The 20,185-nt window shown below is 51.7% G+C and overlaps 1 protein-coding gene across 4 annotated transcripts in view; it reads right to left on the reverse strand.

The window, feature by feature from the left end:
- Positions 1 to 18,586, reverse strand: part of MEGF11 (multiple EGF like domains 11) — a 222,819-nt gene extending 204,233 nt beyond the window's left edge. For 3 of the 4 annotated variants that reach the window (XM_045067572.1, XM_045067570.1, XM_004758645.2), the window contains exons 1-3: positions 18,484 to 18,586; positions 14,525 to 14,626; positions 10,401 to 10,501 (exon numbers count right to left, since the gene is read on the reverse strand). In XM_045067572.1, the coding sequence (XP_044923507.1) occupies positions 10,401 to 10,501; positions 14,525 to 14,626; positions 18,484 to 18,581 (301 nt within the window). In that variant the 5' untranslated portion in view covers positions 18,582 to 18,586. Of the gene's footprint in view, positions 1 to 10,400; positions 10,502 to 14,524; positions 14,627 to 15,181; positions 15,380 to 18,483 lie in introns of those variants that run through there. The other variant, XM_045067571.1, reaches the window with a different exon arrangement.
- Between the last annotated feature and the right edge of the window lie 1,599 nt (positions 18,587 to 20,185).

Here is a 20,185-nt window from a genome sequence, read left to right on the forward strand (position 1 = left end):
GGTCTGGATAGCTGAGTTTCCATTACAGCTGCAGCAGGTAATTAAGCAGCAGTGCCTTGATCCTTCCACCGCTGCGTCAGCACACAGGACCCTGCTGGCCCTCGCTGCAGGTGGGGGAAACTCTGGGGCTAGGCCAGCAAAATGCAGCCAGCCAGACCCCAGATTTCCCATGTTCTCTTGACCAGGGTGCCTGAGCACGGCTATCCACAGTTCACCCCATCCATGGCTCACCCTGTCCCCAGGGACCTCCGGATGGGTCTTTCACCCCTTCAGCCATCCCTCCATGCTGCTGTCCCAGAGCAATGGCTCCCTGACACCCCCCAGCATGTCACTGGCTGCTTTCCCCCTTCAATGAGATTGTCTGTGCAGTGCTAAGGGTCCAGATCCGTCCACACCCGGCCCTTCCAAGCACCACTCCTATGCTTCCCATGCTCTGGCCACAGAGGCCTGCTGACGCTGCCCTGATCTCAGCTGCTCTCTCTCACCTGCGCTCATGCTGGCTCCTTGGCCACAAAGTGCCCTCCTTGCACACAGGACACAAACAGCAGTAGCTACCATTTACTGAGCCCTCACTGCATGCCAGCTTCCATCCAGAATGCTTTCTTCGTGGTAACTCATTTCGTCCACTCACGCCCAAAGGGGCAGGTCCTTAATACAGCCCTGTCTTATCTTACAGATGACAAAATACCATGCTCAGGGGACAGTCACCCAGGGGACAGAACGAGCTTTAAAACTCAGGGTCTGTCTTAATCAATGCCCATCTCCTTGCCCTCCTGTTAAGTTCCTACTCATCGTTGACACTCTGCTCAAAACCAACCTCCTTCAAGGATTCTTTTTCGGAGGCATACCCGGTCCCTGGGTGGCTCAGATGGTTAAGCGTCTGCCTTCAGATCAGGTCACAATCATGGGGTCCCAGGATCACACCCCACATTGGGCTACCTGCTTGATGGGGAGCCTGCTTCTCACTCTCCCTCTGCCCCTCCCCCCACAATTCGTACTCATGCTTTCTCTCTACTAATTAAAATCTTAAAGTCTTTTTTGATCCCCCTCCCTCACCCACGCCCCACCACCACCACCCTATAATTCCCCAGACAGAGTTATTATGGTTGCTTCTCCCAGAGAGGTCTCTCAGTGCTGGGGGTCTGAGTCTATTTTATTCACACAATTTCTTTCTCACCCATTCAGTAATTATTCAGCACTGAGCTCCAAGCACTATGTCTGGGCCTGGCAACAACCCACATAGGAGACATGGTCCCTCAGCTTCGCGAGCTCACTTTGGAATGGGATAGATGGACAGACGAGGCAGCATCACAACCAGTGGGACAGACTGACTGAGGGGGCCACATGGCTCTCAGACAAGTGGTACTCTAGAGCAAAATCAGAGGAACCTAAACAAGGTACTAACAGGACAGCTGTCCAGAGAAGCTGCTGGGCTTTGGTGCTGTTACCATAAATCTACTTGTTCAAGAACCTTCACGAGGGCCAAAAAGCGCTAACAGGTGGACAAGAGCCCATGTCGGGTGTGCTCACTGTAAATGACATCATCTGCTGCAGGGTTAAGCATCAGTATCTTAGGAGTTTGGTCACTGAGAATCATCAGGTGGAGCTCAGCCACTCTGGGCGTCCTAAACCAATGTTCTAAACCCGTGAAACTGGGCATGAGATCGAGGTGGCTGCACCGACTTTGGCCACTTGGTGAGGACATGTTGGGGCAGCTGAACAGCAATATCCCCCCGCCTTCCCCAGCCACCTCCACCCACCTGGTGACACCCTCCGTTTCCTTGACTACTTATTTAAAATGCTTGCTTATTTAAGATGCTTATCATGCTACGTTGGAATTTTTAAAATATATCTATTTCCCACTAGACCATACACTTCTTATCCATCTCTCTATCCCCAGGACTCAGCGTGCCTTCAAGGCCTAGAGAGCTAATAAATGTGGATGGATGGAGGGATGGATGGACAGATGGAAGGATGAAGGTTGGTCCAGGCAGCAAGGCTCAGCACCAGGTGCTGGTGACTTGGGGGAGCAGCGTCAGCAGTGTTTCTGGCACTGGCAGCTGGCAGCAATCCCAGGGGAGCCTCTTAGGGGGTCAGCAGGGAATTATTTTACAGGAGGAAAGGCCGGACTTTCAGGCAAGACCTACAGCTCTACGTGTACACACACACACATAGCAATCCCCAACTCCCTACTTTGATCCTGGTGTGCTACCTTAGCAAACATTTTAAATCAAACCAGTTTGGCTTCTGTCCCTTCCTCTCCAAACAAACCTCTTCACCCACCCCCTCATCTGACCCCCCACTTCCCTCTTCTGGCCAGCAGGAGACCCTCTGCAGGAGGGGAAGGGTAGGACTGGAGGGCACACAGATCTCAGTTCCTGGGCTGCACTCCATCGGAAAAGGGGCTTAGGTTCCCCTGGCGTCTGTTCTTCCTGCTGTGCCAGGCCCTTGTGACCTTCCACCAGTCCGTGAGGAGCAAGTAACAGACTGTATGGAAAAGTGGTGGGTCAGCCTCCAGACGGGACACTGTTTTATTAGTGTTGTTGGAAGTCAGCGGTCAGTCCAGGGAAGCACTGAACTAAATGTCACTGGGTCTGATCATGAAGCCCCTGCATCCCACTGCTCACTAGAAAACAGGGGCATGGAATTCCAGGGACATGGAGAAAGGCCAAAGTAGCCCCTTCTGCTACAAAAATTCTCCCAAAGTACAAAAAATAAAAAATAAAAATAGAGGGGACGCCTGGGTGGCTCAGTGGGTTAAAGCCTCTGCCTTCAGCTCAGGTCATGATCCCAGGGTCCTGGGATTGAGCCCCACATCAGGCTCTCTACTCCCCCCACCCCCGCCCAGACTGCCTCTCTGCCTACGTGTGATCTCTGTCTGTCAAATAAATAAATAAAAATCTTTTAAAAATAAAAAATAAAATAAATAAAAATAGAGATATCTAACTGTGCTCAAATGAGAGAAAGAAAGGTAAGTGCCCAAGTGTAAGAGAAAGTGGCCGGGGTAGGAAGCGGGGTGGGGCAGGGTTAGAGCAGGTACAAAAGGGCAGATGCTCAAGCTAAGGTAGCCCAGAGAACAGGGGGTCTAGCTAGCTGCTGTCCCCAGCTCGGCTGGGAGCCTGGGATTTAACCCACACACAGGGGCAGATGTGGCCTTGGGACCTGCCAGCTCTGTGCAGGGGAAACTTGAAAATGCACCCACCAGCCGAGTGAAAAACACAGGATTCTGCATGAGTAAGAAGTCTTCCACAAGAAACAAAAAACCAGGACGGGGGAATGGGGAGTCAACGTTTCATGGGTCCAGGGTCTCCTGCAGGCATGATGAAAACCTTTCAGGACTAGACAGAGGTGACAGGAGCACAACACTGTCAATGAACTAACCCCCACAAAGCGTATACTTCAAAACCATTACTATTGCGTTATGTGAATTTCACATCAATTTTTTTAAAGGAAAAGGCAAAACAACAACAACAACAAAAAAAAAAAAAAAACCCAGAAAACAAAACCACGAAAAACTCCAAGCCTTTGCCAAAGTTCCAGTCTCAATGCGGAATCCCAAACCAAGTTAGAGATGCAAAAATGGGTCGTGAGCCACTGAAAACCATTAGTGTGCCTAATAAGAAAACGCAGAACTGATGTAGGGGGCACATGCACCCCTCCAGGGTGTGGGGGAAGAGGGAAAAAAGCTCAAGAGTTCACAGCGATTTTTTAAAAAAGGGAAAAAGAAATTATAACTGATATGGGGGGGGGGATCCACCACAGGGGAGAATAAGCAGTGTCCACCCCCAGAACTGATACTCTAGGAGCTTGAGTCAAACTCATGGACTCCACACAGAATTATCTTGACATATAGAATGAATAGCTCAAGATAAAACCATCTGAGACTATAAAAGAAATATGTTTGAAATAACTAAAGCAATCACTGAAAGAGTAGAATTCATAATGAAAGAACAGACACTATGGAGAAAAAATAAAACAGTGAACACATGGATCTGAAGAAGGACCAACAGACATCCTAGGAATGAAACACGCCGTTGTTGAAATTAAGACCTCAACGGGCAGGTTAATTAGCAGAGCGAAAGGATTTGAAAAAATGGATCTGAGAGAAATCTCCAAGATATAGCATGGAGAGCTACAGAGATGAAACATAAGAGCTTAGGAGAGAGAAGGAATGACACGAGTCTCCAATATGTTGGACTTCAATAGAAGGACAGGAGATATTAGAAGAGACATGGCTGAGAATTTTCCATAACTGATGAAGCACATGAATCCTTTGCTTGAACGAGATGTACACTTCTGAGGAGCAAACAGTGTGAATGACGATGACTCCACACCCAGACCCATGCTAGGAAGACGACAGCACACACGGGATGACAAATTCCAGAACACAACAGAGAAACATCCTCACGCCCTGAGGGAAAAATCACTGAAAACCTACAATTCCACAGGCACCATTCAAGAGGGAGGGTCTCATGAAAGCCTTTTCACCTCCAAGTCTAGCTGGGTTGCAGAGTTAAATTTAGGATTATGAGATAAAATCTAAACAACAACAACAACAAAAATAAAATCCGGCATTTCAGAGGAGAGAAGCTAAGAGGGGATTGCTCGTGGACCCCGCCCCCTACCAGGAAATACTGAACACAAGAGGTGAGGAGCAAGGAAGTCAGGAAGCAAGAGCTAAATTTACATTTAAATAACCATCCACTGTATAAAACAACCGCTATCATAAGACAAGAGTACCTTAAGCCCCCAAAACACAGTGTGAGGACTTTGCTGGAGTTCAATCCGAGGCACCGCTGAGGCTCCCCCTTAGCCATCCCTGGCCAATCATATGGACCCCACTGGGCCTGCGCAGTCCCCCTCCCCAGAAACTGAGCAACTCCTCCCCCACCCCCAGGCCTCAGTGAGGCCGGGGGGGGGGCCAACAGCCGCATACCTGAAGCTGCTGGCTCATCTCTCCAGGTCTCGATTTGGATGAAAACCACACGCAGGGCTCTAGCTTTCTAAGCAGGCACTGAAAGGGCTAGACAACCCCTCCAGGAAGTCCGGGGGCATTACCTCCCCCACCAAAAGGAAAAAGGAGATGGGGGATTGCACAGATTGATTCCCCCTCCTTGCTGGCTGAATACCAACAGGGGGCACCTGTTAGGTGTCATGCTGTGTAACCTTCTCCAGCAGCAGGTAGGTAGATCAGTGGTTTTCAAAGCGCAGTTCCCAACGCAGCAGTATGAGCCTCGTCTGGGAACTAGTTAGAAATGCACATTTTCCAGGACACCTGGGCGGCTCAGTCGGTTAAGTATCTGCCTTCCGCTCAGGTCCTGATCTTGGGGTCCCCGGACGGGGATCATGTCAGGCTCTCTGCTCAGTGGGGAGCCTGCTTCTCTCTCTCTCCCTCTGCCGCTTCCCCCTGCTTGTGCTCCATCTCTCTCTCTCTCAAATAAATAAATGAAATCTTTTTTTTAAAACGCACATTCTCCAGTCCCCTCCCCAAGTCTTCTGAGTCTGAGACCGATGCTGGGGCTCTGCAGTCTGTTAGAAGTTAGAACACGTCTTCCAGGTGATTCTTATATGAGGTAATCAGGTGCTGATAATACACTGGAGTGAATTGTGAATTGTGATTACCGAGGCATCTGTGTGACATTAAGCAAAGCCCTCTTCTCTCTGCTCGGCAGCCAACAGCACTGCAGAGTCCCTGCTCCAACAGCCTGGGTCCTGGCAGAGGACGGCATGTCAAATGAACAAGGAATAAAATCATCTATCATTTTATCTATCATTTTAAGCCACGGGGATTTGGGTGTTAATCGTTAACAGTGTCATAACCAAGCCCATCCAGTCGGATACCACCTAAGAATCAAAGAGCATTTTCTCGAAATAGCTCTAACCCCACTCCCTAAGTGAAAAAATCAGCTCCACCTGTGAGGCAAAAATGCCCACTACCTTCTCTCTCAAGAAAGGAGAAAGAAAGAGAACTGTGCTTGTGCCTGGTGACCCTCAGGAAATATTGGGTGCCTGGGTGATGAAGAGGAGCTAGGATTCAGCTATATCTGTAGCTAACAGAGCAGGTGTGCAGTTCTGGCCCAGAAGGTTCTAGAAGGGCTGCCAAGGGCTCTGGGATAAGGATGGCAGCTCTGGGGCAGGGGAAATGGTACAAAGAGTTTGCATCTGTATCAAGGTCTATGCAGGACATGCTCACTCATTGTTTTATCTTTCTCCTTCCATGCACGGGGATTATCTGTCCTATGCCACAGTGGGTCCAGGGAGGCAAAGGGACTTTCCCAAGATTGCACAGTGAGTTGATGGCAGAGTCAGCCAAGGTTTTTACTCTGACACAGTCTCCCTCTAGTTTCTGCCAAGAAATGGGCTCCAGGAAGGTCATTTTGGAGGGAGGATGATGTCCCCTCTCCCCACCCCGCCCTGCCCAGTTATCCCCGTGCACAGTCCTAAGGACTCTTGGCATCAGATGGGTTCTCACCAGGTTCTTCACCCAAGGGGTGGAAAAGAAGTGGAGGGGGAGGGGCCGCAGGGCATTGATTCCTGGGTGCTTCTAGGTTTGCAAGCTTCTCATTTGGCACCCAGCACATGGGGCACCATACCTCATGCAAGCTCCCTGATGCTAGGTTCTCCATTCGCTCCTGGGCAACTGATAAAGCCTGGCTGGTTCCCTTCCTTTCCTCCCATTACAATAAGCAGGAACAAGAGAACGCCAGCAATGACCAATCCTCACCTATACATGGGCTCAACTGTGTCCTCCTATGTTCAAGTCCTAACCCCCATTCTTCAGAATGTGACCTTATTTGGAGATGGGTCTTATAGAGGTAATCGCGTTCAAATGAGGTTGTTAGGGTGGGCTTTAATCCAGTCTGACAGGTGTCCCTCCATAAATGGGAAACCTGGAGACAGACACACATACGGGGAGAAGGCCGTATAAAGAATGGAGTTCCGGCGCCATGAGCCACGGAGCTACCAGAAGCGAGGGGAGGGGCCTGGAGCAGGAGGAACCAACCACGCAGACACCCTGATTTGGACTTCTGGCCTCCAGTGGGGTGAGCCAGCACACTCCTGTGGACTGAGCCAGCCAGGTTGCACTGCTTAAAACGGCAGCCCCGGGGAAATGAGTAAGTGCCTCACCCAGCCAGCCTCCCAGCCCAGATCTGCCTCCCGCAGCCAGGCCAGCCACCTCCCCATCTTTGCTGATGGGGTTCCCTGTCCCCTCCATGTCCAAAGACACCATTCCATCCAGCCCGAAGCCCCCCGAAGCCTCCTGAGGGGAGAGCAGGTCACAGTGCTCTCCCCGGCCTGGCATGTCCCATCTGTGTTCTTTCACACACTCTCCTCCGGCTGTCATCCATGGTTCTTCTGCGAGTTGCCTGGCCATCCCAACAAAACTGGAAGTTCCATGAAGGCAGGAGCAATGTCTAACACTTCTCCTCTATCCCAAGCATAGCGCTATGCGTGGGCCCCCGTGGGCGTCTAATAAATACAGGTTAAACACCCTGCGAGGGTTCCCCCTTCAGTCTTCTGTCTAGAGCTGATTCCTCATTTTTTAAAGATTCTGTTTATTTATTTATTTATTTGAGAAAGGACACAAGTAGGGGGAGGGGCAGAAGGAGAGGGAGAAGCAGATGCCCCATTGAGCAGGGAGCCCTATGCAAGGCTCAGTACCAGGACCTTGGCATCATGACCTGAGCTGAAGGCAGATGCTTAACTGACTGAGCCACCCAGATTCCTCAGTAACACTGGGTAAGAGGGCATGACTAAAGAAGACGATCTCTCCATTCTATTTGGCCCTACTTCATCAAGATGCCCGCTGAAGCACCTATAACTCTGGGACCAGGTATCTGTGTACCAGACCATCTCTTTCCACTAGGCTGCAAGCTCCTTGAGTAACAACCGTCTCTTGTGTGCATCCATGTCCCCAGCATTCACGTAAAAAACAAGCCAACAAGCAACAGTATAAATTAAATAATGGATAAATGTGAACATATGGAGGAAATGACTTACTGTGGGTCCAAAGACTCTGTAAGGGATTTAGGGCTCCATTAGCCCACTGAAACTGTGTGCACAGAGCTGTGTGTGCACGTACGTTTATACGTGTCATGCGCATTTTCACAGGGAGAGGGTCCACGGAGGTGCGAGAAATTAAAACAAAAGCCAAGAGTGAAGAAATGGTAAGACCCAAAGTCATGGAGTAGGGAGCTGGCCTTTATTAAGTCCCGACCCTGTGCCTGGTGATACAGCTGTTACTACCCCCATTTTAGATGAATGGAAACTGAGATACCAAGAGATGGCCTCTTGCCTAGGCTCACGGAGAGAGAGAAGCAGCCCACCCAAATGGGTCAGAGCAGACTCCAGAGCCAGACAGCCTACGTTCAAATCCCAGTTCTACCACTTTCTAGGTGTATGATCCTGGTCAAGTCACTTAATCACTCTATGACTCAGTTTCTCCATCTGTAAAATGGGAGAGAGCAGGGTACCCACTTCAGAGGGCTGTTGCGAGGAACCGATGCAGTCATGTACATAAAGTGATCAGGATGGTGCCTGGCGCAGGGCTGTGCTCTGATGACCAGGATGATGAGCGTAAAGAGGAAGATGTTCTTAGGGACGGAGCTGAGACTCAAACCCAGAGCTGGAGGACACTTGCCCCTCTGGGTCATCACTACTGGCACCCCATGTGCCACAGTGACCCATCTCGCTGCTGGCACTTCTGTCCCCCTTCAGGAAGAGCCTTCAGTCCTAAAATTGGCTTTTCCAGCTGGCTTCCTGGAGGTGGGCTGGCCTAAGGCCACCAGCCCTGCAGGCAGTGCCCGGCTATTACATAAGGAGTAAGTGGGAGGTTATAAGCCGCCCTTCCTAGTCAGCAAGACCGGGTCTGTGCAATCAGGACACTTAGTGCTTCTGTCCTGCTCTTCATTTTCCAAGAGCTTTACCAACAACTGATAATGGAAATTAGAAAAGGAATGTGCTGCTCCATTTCTGGAACCCCGTGCTGACAACTGAATTCCCTTTAGCATTTCCCTGAGTCCATCCTTTTCCCCTGAGACCTGAAGGGCCACTCACATCCATTCTGCTCAGCCTCTAGGAGTCCTGTGTCACATCCCACGCCTGGCTCTCCCTTTCCTCTGGGCACACAGAGCAGCAGCAGGAAAACCTCGATCATCATCTCATTTCTCCACTCAGGTCCCCATAGGAGCCCCACTGGCAAATGCCTTGTCCCAGCCTAGTCCTCTGCCCTGTTCCTGAGACACAGCCTTTTGTGGATGACTTTGAGTATCTTTGTATGTTTCCTGCAAAGCCATCACTACAGAACCCATCTGTGGGAGCATTTTTCATTCACTCCTGTAATGCAATTAGAATCGAGCCTCTCCAGCAAGAGGGGATATGTAAGATCAAGAGGGGAAAATTGTCATTTCATTCCCAACACTAACACGCCCACCCTGCCCATACCAGCTTTCTGGTGCTGGCTCATTCTACCCACCCAAAGGGCCAGGAGAATGCTAACAAGGAGACTCACTCTCCAAATCTGCCTCCAAATGAAGAGGCAGAAGCTTTGGGGGTGGATTCCCCTCTGTCATTAATGGGGGGGCTCCCCGTTTCTCTGACAGTCTCCACAGTTGAGGCAAAACTCCACTGCCACCTGGAGAGCCCCATACTGGCCCCAATGCACCTGTCAGAGGTGGTGGGAAAGAGTCCACTGGACTCTAACAAACCCTAACGCTAAATCGTCCCCACTGAGAGGTTAAGTGACTTGCCCAAAGGCACGTCCCTGGGAAGCTGGGACCAGACCCCAGACCTGCAGACTCCTGGGTATCTCCCAGTGCACAGAGCTGCCCTCCCACCCAGAGGGTCTACAGGTGCCAGAAACTCAGCTCTCGCACCTACCTTGTCCTCAGGTCTCCTGATCCTTTTTAGAAATGCTCCCACTTCCTAGAACCGGCCCCTTGTGATCTCTCTTACTCTTGCCACCCAGTGAGCCAGCCTGTCTTCCTTCCTCCCTTCCACTCTCCATCCCTCCCTCCACGCATCCATCTCTCTCCACCCACTGATCCATCCATGTCTACTTTCGTCCAGCAAAGCCTTCTGAAGCCCTTCAGATATGCACCAGGCATTCAGCCCTTCTTCCCCACACTTCAAAAGTGTCCACTTCTCTCCTGACCCCAGCAAAGCCTAGAACTGACTGGCGTCCATCCGATCCTCTTAGGAGATTGACCGGAGGGCCAAATCTGCATTCACATATTTGTACCAGACCCATTGATCCCCTCAGAGCCGGTAGCAGACAGGGACTTCTGGAGCCCCCAGGTCAGCTGAGGCCAGCTCCCCAGGACCTGGATGACAGCCCTACCTCCCTTCCTATGGGTTCCCTCCCCTCCCCCTCCATCCCCAGGGAGATGGCTCCTACGTACGTATGCAGAAGTCTCCGTTCTCATAGTAGCCGGGACAGCACTGGGACCTCCGTCGGTACATGGTCCGGAGGCCGCGCCGATACGCCGTCTTATAGCTGATCCTGAGGCACAAGGGAGAAAGCCACTTGAAAGTATTGAAAATCAATCCCTCGCGTTAGAATGATATTTGTGTTAAGCTATATTGGGGATGCCATTCAATAATTACTTTAAAATGCATGGCGGCTTCAAATATGAAGGAACACAATAAAGAAAAATCGATGGCTGCATCTGGGCCACTTTGATGCAGAACATAGGACTCACACACCGTTCGCTACACCTGCCGACTTCCCCCCAGTCTCTTCAGCAGGATATGGAGAAGGGTTTTGGAAGATCACTTCTGGGGTGATAGTGCAAGGTAACCAGGGGCTTCTCCTGAAGGCCTCCAGACCCTAGGGAGCTCCTGGGACAGGGACCCAGACTGGACTGGGGCCCTGAGAGCATCTCTGCCAGGGCCACTGCCCAAAGGAGGAGGCAGCTGAAAGGCTCCAGAGAACAGATTCCCCCCACCTGGAGAATGGAAGAAGAGTCAGCAAAGGGCCCTCTGAGTCCAACTCAGTCCCAGAGAGTGGATTAACCTCCCTCACGCCACAAATAATGTGTCCCGGGCAAGAGCTTTGCATGCCAACATCAGGAAGGCTCAGACCCGGGCCCTGGTTCTGCAGCAGGGAGAAGCTAAGGCCCCAAGCAGCTCTGGCTTGGGAGTCAGAGCCCTGGGGTGTGGCCCTTCTGCTGACAGAGGCCTTGATACTTCCTCCTGTGCCAGAGAGATTTATAGGCAAAATCTCATTGCATTCTCTATCTGAGGCACGTGGTATGACTATGTCACCTTTCTTTTATTTCCTTGTTAGAGTTTTTATTCTTATTTTATGCACCCCTCCTTTGGTTTTATGGATGAGAAAACTGATATTGAGAGAAGTTAATGACTCACTCAAGGTCACACAATGAATCCATTTCAGAGTCAAGATTCAAACCCAAGTCACTCTCATTTCAAAGCCACTAGGCTTAAACTAGGGCCCTGTGCCAGTCCTGCCAGTCCCCACAGGGTGGCCGGCTGGTTATACAGGATGGCCATGGTGAGGGAGAAAGACCAGATAAATGGCTGGTGGAAGGACCGAGTCCTTAGGAGGAAGTAAAAATGGGGTATTGGTAGGCAAAGCCCCTTCCTCACACCTAGGGTCAAAATGGAAGAGACTGATGTGACCATTAAGGGACAGAGAGAGGGAGTAACTTCCCAAGGTCATGATGTGTGATGAGGATTCAACCTAAGTCATTGGGCCTTGAAGCCAGAGTTCCTTCACCTCCCCATCCACATCCCAGGGGAGCCTGCCCTTTGGGCCCCCTCCAGGGGGCAGAGCAGCAGAGGCCAGATATGGGAGATGCATATAGCCTGCTTTCCAATGGAGGGTCAGGCCAACTTGGGAAGGGAGCCCCATAGCACTGGCTCGGCTACCCCTCCCAGTCCTTAAAGCACACGCTTTATGACAAATGACAGTGCAGGGCCCTGGGGAAATCTGTGATATTTGGGAATGTCGTAAACTAAGGTCATTCTACTTTGTCAAAAACCCATAATGAAATGTAAGCCGGCCTCAAACTGAAGCTACCTCCCCGGCACAGGAAAGCAGCTCCCGGCAATTGAGGGGGTTGGGATGGCATGGGCCTCTCAGATAAAGAAAGAGGGTTGGCTGAGAGTTCACCCAACCCAGTCGTCCCACCACACAGGCATATCCCCCAGCCCTTCCAATGGAGAGCTGGTCTCAGCACCATGCCAGCCTCCCAGGAGAGAGATGTCTCCTGCTGCTTCTAGTTTTCTCACCCTTTGCTCACTCCCATTGTTGGGGAGGGGAGCAGTAGAGGGAAGGGGCCAGGGGCCAGACTGTCAGGGAAGGGGTGCTGCATTTAAACAAAGCATTCTCTGCTGAAGCAGACTGATGGTGTCTCTATCAGCACGCACACCCCAGGTTAGCAGGAAAGCTGCAAGGCAACTCAATAATTTAGCAAAATAATTCACGTTCCAGGAATGCAGCCTATTTTAATAAGCAGCCACTCACTCACCATCCCCCCCAGCGCTGATGGATGGCAGCCCCGGCCTCTGAGTACCCAGCAAAGCCACACCTCAGAGCAAACTTTGCTCTGGCACAGGGCCTGACGAGCTCATGGAGGGAGCAGGACCTCGATTTCTGCCTCCACCTTTGACTGGGGGCCACGGGCAGCCCACTTGGCACAGCTGAGGAAGCTGGAAGGGGGCATTTGGTCCCACCTCTTCATTTCACAGTCAACGGCTATGGGAAGGGGATGCAGCCATGGCCAAGTAGCTCTATTGGACCGAAGTTCCTACAAACAAACTGTACAGTCTGGGGGAGGGTCGGGGAGGAACTACCATAAGGCGCCAGAGAGAGAACAAAGGTGGGTACTAGAGGAAATGAGACACCTGAAAGGAGGAAATGACACGGGCCCAAGTTAGCCCAAGGGCAGGCCCGAGTCAACCATACTCCACGTGGCTACACTTCAGATAGAAAACACAGAGCCTTACTGACTTGAAGACCACAAGACAACCCCAGGGTTGATCCAGGAACTTGAGAGTGAAAAGCAAAAACCCCAGAAAAGAGAAAAGCCACAAAGAGACAGCACCATATTTGTTGTAAAATCTCTGCCCAAACTCCTGGCCCCTGAAAGGTGTGTGTGGAGGGCAGGTCCCACGCAGTCCCGCTTAGACAAAACCTGTGAAACTTTTATCGTCTGGAAATTGAATGCAGCCAGATTAACTGGCTGGCCAAACAAACAACAACAACAAATCCATACTCCTGGGAGGGACATAACAGATTTCATTCTCTAAAATCTCTGCCATGAACAGTGCCCAGAATACAATCCAAAATTACCAGACACAAGGAACAACTGGAAAACACCGCCTACATAAAGGAAAAGACAATGAATGAAGACCACCGTGAAGTGGGCCAAATGTTGGAATCAGCAAAGAAGGATGTTAAAGCAGCTATTATGTGTACGCTCACAGCAACGTTACAAACAAAACCCCAAAGAAAACCAGGCCTTTGCTTCAGCATAAAGCAAGTTTCCCCATTCACCTTGCTACCCACCGTGATTTGGGCATAAACCACAAAGAGGGACAAGGCCCACAAGTAGGAAGCCAAAGAAATCCGGAACCAACAAGAGTGTTTGGCAACTAGGCAAGAGGCCTAACAGGTGGCTGGCCTCCCCATCATAGGCTCACGGACACTTCATTTGCTGCCTCTCACCCCCCAAATAATAGTGCCACCTTGCCCGGATCTAATAGCTCGCTTTTCCCCATCTTCCCCTGCACTTTTCAAAGCATCCCTGACCTTATCTGGACCCTGTGAGAGTAAGTAGGGTGGGATCACTATACGTTTGATGAGCACACTGGGAATCCCCAAATGAAACAACTTGCCCAGGATTGTCCAATAACACGTGTTCTCTCTTCCTCCCTCTCCTCTCTGCCCCAGCGACATGACAGAATGGCAAGATCTTCAGGAGGGCTGCAGACAAGGGAGCTGGAGACCCACAGGCTGTCATTCAGATTGAGCACTTCCCATGGGCAGGCTGGACAAGGGGCCAAGAGGGCGCCCGATTCTCTCCTGCGCTCAGTTTCCCCAGCCAGCTGCCCTGGCATGGACTGCCCCTGCTCTGAGGGATCTGTCTGAGGTTGCAGTTCCCCCAGCTGACCCTGAGGCAGAGATTCCAGGACAAGCTGTTTACTGGGGAGACAATCTAAGGAAGCCCTGGGAGGAGAGGGGGGAAGAGACGGGGAAGAAAAGGCAGCCCATTCACAGCACGCTGGGGTATGTGTAGAATGTTCCTCAGAGTTCTCCCCTCTACCCTCAGGGTGAGGGAGCTGGGGGATTTACCCACCAACTCCCCATGAGTCTCGTTGGCTGAGGGACACCCCAAGGGCAGTCATTCCCTAGCGCTTCTGGCCCGCCCTGCCCATGAGCTTCTCTGGCCAGAAGGAAGCCCTCAGCAGAGCATCTCAGATCTCCATTACTAACTGGCATGAAGGTGAGCCCTGAGGGCCCAGCACATTCTCCCTGCCCCATCGCCCGAGAGGTACTCACCGGTGCCTGGTGCACTTGAACCAGTTGAGGATGTCTGTGCATCTCGTGTAGTAGATCTGGTCGAAGGGGTGTGCGTATGATTCCTGGACGGTCACGGCATAGCTGAGAACCAGACAGGAGAGGGAAGCTGTGATCAGTGCTAGAGAGGCTGAGCTGGTATTTAAGATGGTGGCTCCTTCCCCAGGGAAGCCAGGCCCACAGCCAGGGAACCGGGGGCTCTAACCTGCCCCCACCCCCACTATCCTCCAAGACATATCCCTTACTGCCCTTTGGCCCAGCTCACTTTCTGAAATTCTAGTTCACTTGTTCATGTATCAGAGAAAGAATAAAGGAGGGTTTAGGTTTATTCTATGTGGCTCTGGAAGGCAGAGCCGACAAGCTTTTAAATACTTTGTTCAGATTTTTATGGGTTTCAAAGCATATATGTGGAAGCTAATCCTTGTAGCAATTTTATGAAGTAAGTGGTCCCATTTTACAGATGAAGAAACTAAGGTACCAGTTAACAGCTAATAGTGATTGAGTGCCTTGTGTTAAGTGTTTTAATCCATTTGAATTCTCACAATCCTATAAGGCCGGTGGCACTACTCTCTTCATTTTACAGACAAGGACAATGAAGAAGAGAAAAAATAAGTGACTTCCCCAAGGTCACCCAGTTACCTCTGGTCTCTTCTGTCTCCACGATAGCTGCGGGAGCATCAAGAACACGCGCCAGACCTCCTAATTGAAGTGCTATCTTGTTATGCTGCCCGTTAGCTGTAAACCCGAACCGTGGGTAGAAGTCTCGAGAAGGAAGAGCTCAGCCTTAACCCGTAAGCCTTTCTACTTGCCTGCCCCCAGCAGGAGTTGTATGAAAAGGTGGTCGAGCCAGGCTGCTGAAGGGAAGATTCCCACTTGCTGTGCAGGCTGGGAAGGGGCCCCAGCTGAGACATCAGGAACTCATCTTTATGTAGGTTGGTATTTCTCATTGCTTCCCCCCAGACGGCTCGCTGACCTGGGCCAGATGGCCAGATCCAGGCTATAAAAACCCGTCTGCTTTGCCTGAGGAAACTGTTGGTTTGCTTGCAAGGGGGGCTGGGCAGGCCAGCTCCCCGAGTGGGTCCCCAACAGGCTCCCTGATGCCTGAAAGGTCAGATATCTGAAATCCAGAAAGAGGGCCCAGGGGCAGTCAGCAAGGTACAGGACTTAGGGAGCTGGAAAATTCTGGCTCCTAGAAGCACCAAGGATGGAAGGAGGGGGACCCTGCTAAGCCCCAACAGTCGGCGCAACGGAGATGTATGGGTCAGAGGCACACGTCTGCGCAGACATGGGCCAAACCTGGTTTCACCTCTAGGCTTGGGGACACTGAGGCAGCTCAACAGCCACCCTGGGCTTCCTACAGGCCCCTTCCCACTCCCAGATTTCGCGAGCCCATGCTTCCACGCGGCTACTGAAAACCTCACTTAGGGCAGGAGAATGAATGGCTCAGAGTGCATTGTTCTCGGTCACAGCTGAACCCTGCCACCTGTTCACAGCGTGTCCTTAGACATGTTACTTAACTCACAGAAGCCTCCCTTTCTTCACCTGTAAATCCATGACAAAAATTGCCAGGGACTTCACACAGTCATTGTGAGGATTCAGCAAGATGATAGGAGTGTCCATCCCACAGGGCGGTGGGCAGATAAGACATGGAAAGTGCTCAACACAAGATAATACACATAAGACTTCTAATGGCTGCCCAGTGTCTAACAGGTGCCCCCCACCATTATTATTGACCACAGGGCTTCATCTCCTGTACTAGGCACTGGGGACATGTCCTCCCTGACCGTGGAGGGGGAGACAGGAGGAGCAGAACCCACACACAGAACGGACACCTTGCCTTTGTTAAACACTCGGGGGATGGGCGGTGCTCAGGCACCCCTTCCAGTCCTGACAGAGACAGTGAGTCCTCTGAGAAAAGGCACCAGCCCAACAGTGGGGTGAGCCGAGTGTCACGGGGGACAGTCCCTGCTCTGTAGGGGTGTCCTGGGCTGAGCAAGTCTGGCAGTGAGACCTTGAATCAACTCCAAGTCTCTAAGGCGATGTTTGTGCCCCTGGTTTCACGGCTGGGCAGTTTAACACGCTTACTTGCCAACATGCTAATGAGGGACCAGATTAATCTTGTAGAGCTGGGTTTCATTAGACGGGGGAGGTCTTCCACTGGGTTTTATGGTGGAGGGACATAATTAACAAGGACCCCACCCGAAGCACTAATCTAGCTGAGAAATTCTCCCTAAGTGGTCACTGGGGGCCGGGGCGTGTTTCTGGAATGACACAGACTACATCTGTCCACGTGTCATTGGCAGCGGAGCTCAGGCAGGCAAGCCAAGAAGGCACTCGGTCTCATGGGGTGTTGCCCACAAGGCCTCCTCTCTAGGGGCTGGAGAAGCCGCAGGGGCCCCCAGACCTCACTTTAGTTCTAGGGTCAGTCCCCGTCCTCCCATTAAAGGATCACCTCGGCGGACAGCCAGCTCACTGCAGGCTCCGTTCAGAGTATTTTCATATTCCAAATTCACTGATGTCGGGGAGGTCTAGAAAATTAAGAGGATTTGGGACCCAGAAAACTATTTGTCATCCACACCTCCAGTGAGCCTGATGTGCACTAAATTTGTGAGGAGCTGTTCCCGCAAAGCCAGAGGTATCAACAAGAAAAGACCATAATTGACCTTTACAGTCCCGAAAGCCCTTTCATGACACTGGCACCCTGATCCTCCGGCGAGGCTGGGAGACCAGGATAATTATTCTTCCCACTCCACAGAGGTGGAAGCAAACTCAAAGTGGTTCAGACGCTTCCCCCAAATCATTACAGCGAGCAGGTGGCGAGATCCAGACTGGAATGAACCAAACCAACGTCTTCTCATGTCAGATCTCGTGTTCCTCCCACTTGACCTAAAAGGGACACAGTGCAGCACTGCCTTCTGCTCCTGCCCCGACTCTGGAGGGACTCCTGTAGAGGACCCAGTCCCTCATGATCATGCCAGTGGGGGCACAGTCCCTCTGCTTCCGCAGCCCATCCCTGCAGGGCCTGAAGCTGCCCAGATGGGGTGCCTTGCCTTGCCCTGCCCTAGGGTTGGGACACTACCCCTCGCAAGCATGGAGCACGGACAGCCCCACTTGCCTGTCCTCTCCCATCTGCCTCCCCCACTGGGCCCTCATCTTAATTTTATTCATTTGATTTATTAACATCTAAGTGGCAGAGTCGTCCTGGTCAGCACAGCCAATCAATTCCAGGGTTTAATTCGGTTTTTCCTGATTGGGTCTCTGGTCACTATCTCTCTGCTCACCAAAATCAATACTTTAACCTTGGACTCAAAGTCAAGCTGTCTGCAGGGCCCTGGCCCATTCCCCACAGACTAGCGCTGCAGCCTGAATGCAGCCAGCCCTTCTGCCGAGGCCCTGGGCTGCATTTCCCCCCGTAGCCCTCCCACCCACCCTGGCCAGGAGCCACAGAGTCCCCTCACCGGTCCTCCATGGGGCTGACGGCCCGCCGCCCGCACAGGTGAGCCACCGCACTGACGCCAAACCTGGGGGACCGGGCAAGACGTCACCGTTTTGGAGAAAAGCACATCTGGACCACAGTCACTCACTGACCCCCCCACCCCCCGCCTAGCTGTGGGCGGGCACTGAGCCCCTCTGTGCCTCTACTTCCTTGTCTGTAAAATGGCCATTTTACAAAGGCAAATGCAGGGAGGGACAAGAGTTCCTTGTGAACTATCAGACCGCATCACTTAAGTCACGCTCCTCCGCCTAGAGCTCCCACGGCCCTGAGTGTAGACAGAATCGCCGTTGCTTGGTCCTCTTCCAGCGCCTGCGCTGTTTCCCCAGCTGGACTGCAGGCCCGCGGCGGGCAGTTTCTTACCTCCCGACTGCTTTTGTCCCAACGGTACCAAGCCCCAGGGAGAGGCCCTGCGGGAACGCTCGGCCGTCTGAGACTCGTATCTTACCTCTCCCAGTGGCTGCATACGTTGGGGTCCTCGGGGTTCAGGGACAGGGCGGTTTGCAGGAGGGAGAAGACAATGAACTCTGTCACGGAGAGTGCCATCCCGGGCCCTGTGGGGGGGGACAAAGGAAGCAGCATCATGAATCAGACCGTTTTCCCAGGCATCTGCTCGCCACTGAGACTTCACACACAAGGCGGTAAAACAGACTTGCTAAACAGACTAAGTTTGCCCCAACGTCATGTAATGAGTGTTTGATATTTCACACTTGTGGGCTCTGACTACACTTCACCAGTTCTGAGTAACCGGGGAGTGGGAAGCCTGAGTCAGGAAAAAGTTGATATTCCAGGCCAGGGCTTCTGAAAGTTTGTTGGCTCATGGGCCACTTTGAGCCAACTTCACACAAGTTCAAGAACTTCTCTCCAGAAAAATGCCCACGTGCGCGACATTTGACTGTAAGATCAGGGTGTCCCCAGGCCCCCAAGCCCAGGCTGAGACCAATAACTCCTGAACTTTTTTTTTTTTTTAAAGTTTGTATTTATTTGCCAGAGACATAGTGAGAGAGAGAACACAAGCAGGGGGAGTGGGAGAGGGAGAAGCAGGCTTCCCGTGGAGGAGGGAGCCCCGTGTAGGGCTCGATCCCAGGACCCTGAGATCATGACCTGAGCCGAAGGCAGACGCTTAATGACAAGAGCCACCCAGGCGCCCCACTCCTGACCTTTAAATGCAGGGTCTTCCCCTGGGCCCCTTCCCCCTCCACTCCCATGTGCTTTGCATATCCACTCTCCCCACCCCATCCCGACTCCTTCCTGCAACAAAGAAAGGGAAGAAAGAGGGGAGGCGGGGAGCTGAGCTGGGAAAACCCTTCCAGGCTACCCAAAAGGCCTGCAGACCTTGCTGCTCCTGCTGCTATGGGATATCCGCTGCTGACACCCCGCTTGATGCACACGTCACTCCCACCGAGGGACGAAGGCCTGCTGGGGGGCTTTGAGGAAATATAACCCCCAGGCTCCTTCCTGCCCTAGCACTCCAGGGCTCCGTGGTCCTATAGACTTAGAGAACTGCCCAAGGGTTCCCACCTGCAGAGGCTGGGCGGGGGTGGGGGGGGGGGTGTCCTAAGGGTAGAGGGGAGAACTAGCCCAGGAGAGCTGGAATCCGTATGTGGTCAAAAATCAGCTATAGAATGAAAGAACACCCTGACTCAGAAAGATAGCTCTATTTTTCATGTGTCCACAGATGCTATCAGAATTTGCTTAAAAGCTTTACTGAATTCAGAGTAGCATTTCTTCCCAATCTGCCACACTAAAAGATACAACTTCTAATAACTGGGGCGGGATGGCACAGAAAATATTTTGACACTGGAAAGGGGTCCCCAGGCTTGAAATGGTTGAGGATCCAGTCCATTGGCCCCGAGCTTGCCGACGAGGAAGGACTCACTCCACTCAAAGACAGACAGGAGTGACATGCTTGTCACACACACCCCCATCTGTACCCAGAAGGAAGCTAAATAGAGCTCCTGTCTTCGTGAAAGGTTAAATACTCTCCTCCTCATCCCCAGTAATTTCCTCACTAAACTCTTTCTTAGCAGCTCCTTCAAAGATAAACAAATTGTCACAAATTCTGTGTAACTGTAGGGGTCCAAATTAATGATTAATGAGGTTTTTCTGTTTGAGATCTGAAAATAATCTGGCTACACGTATTTTGAAAA

The sequence above is a fragment of the Mustela putorius genome, unplaced genomic scaffold (assembly GCF_011764305.1).
Source record: "Mustela putorius furo isolate JIRA1106 unplaced genomic scaffold, ASM1176430v1.1 tig00003896_pilon_pilon_pilon, whole genome shotgun sequence".
Classification (NCBI taxonomy): domain Eukaryota; kingdom Metazoa; phylum Chordata; class Mammalia; order Carnivora; family Mustelidae; genus Mustela; species Mustela putorius.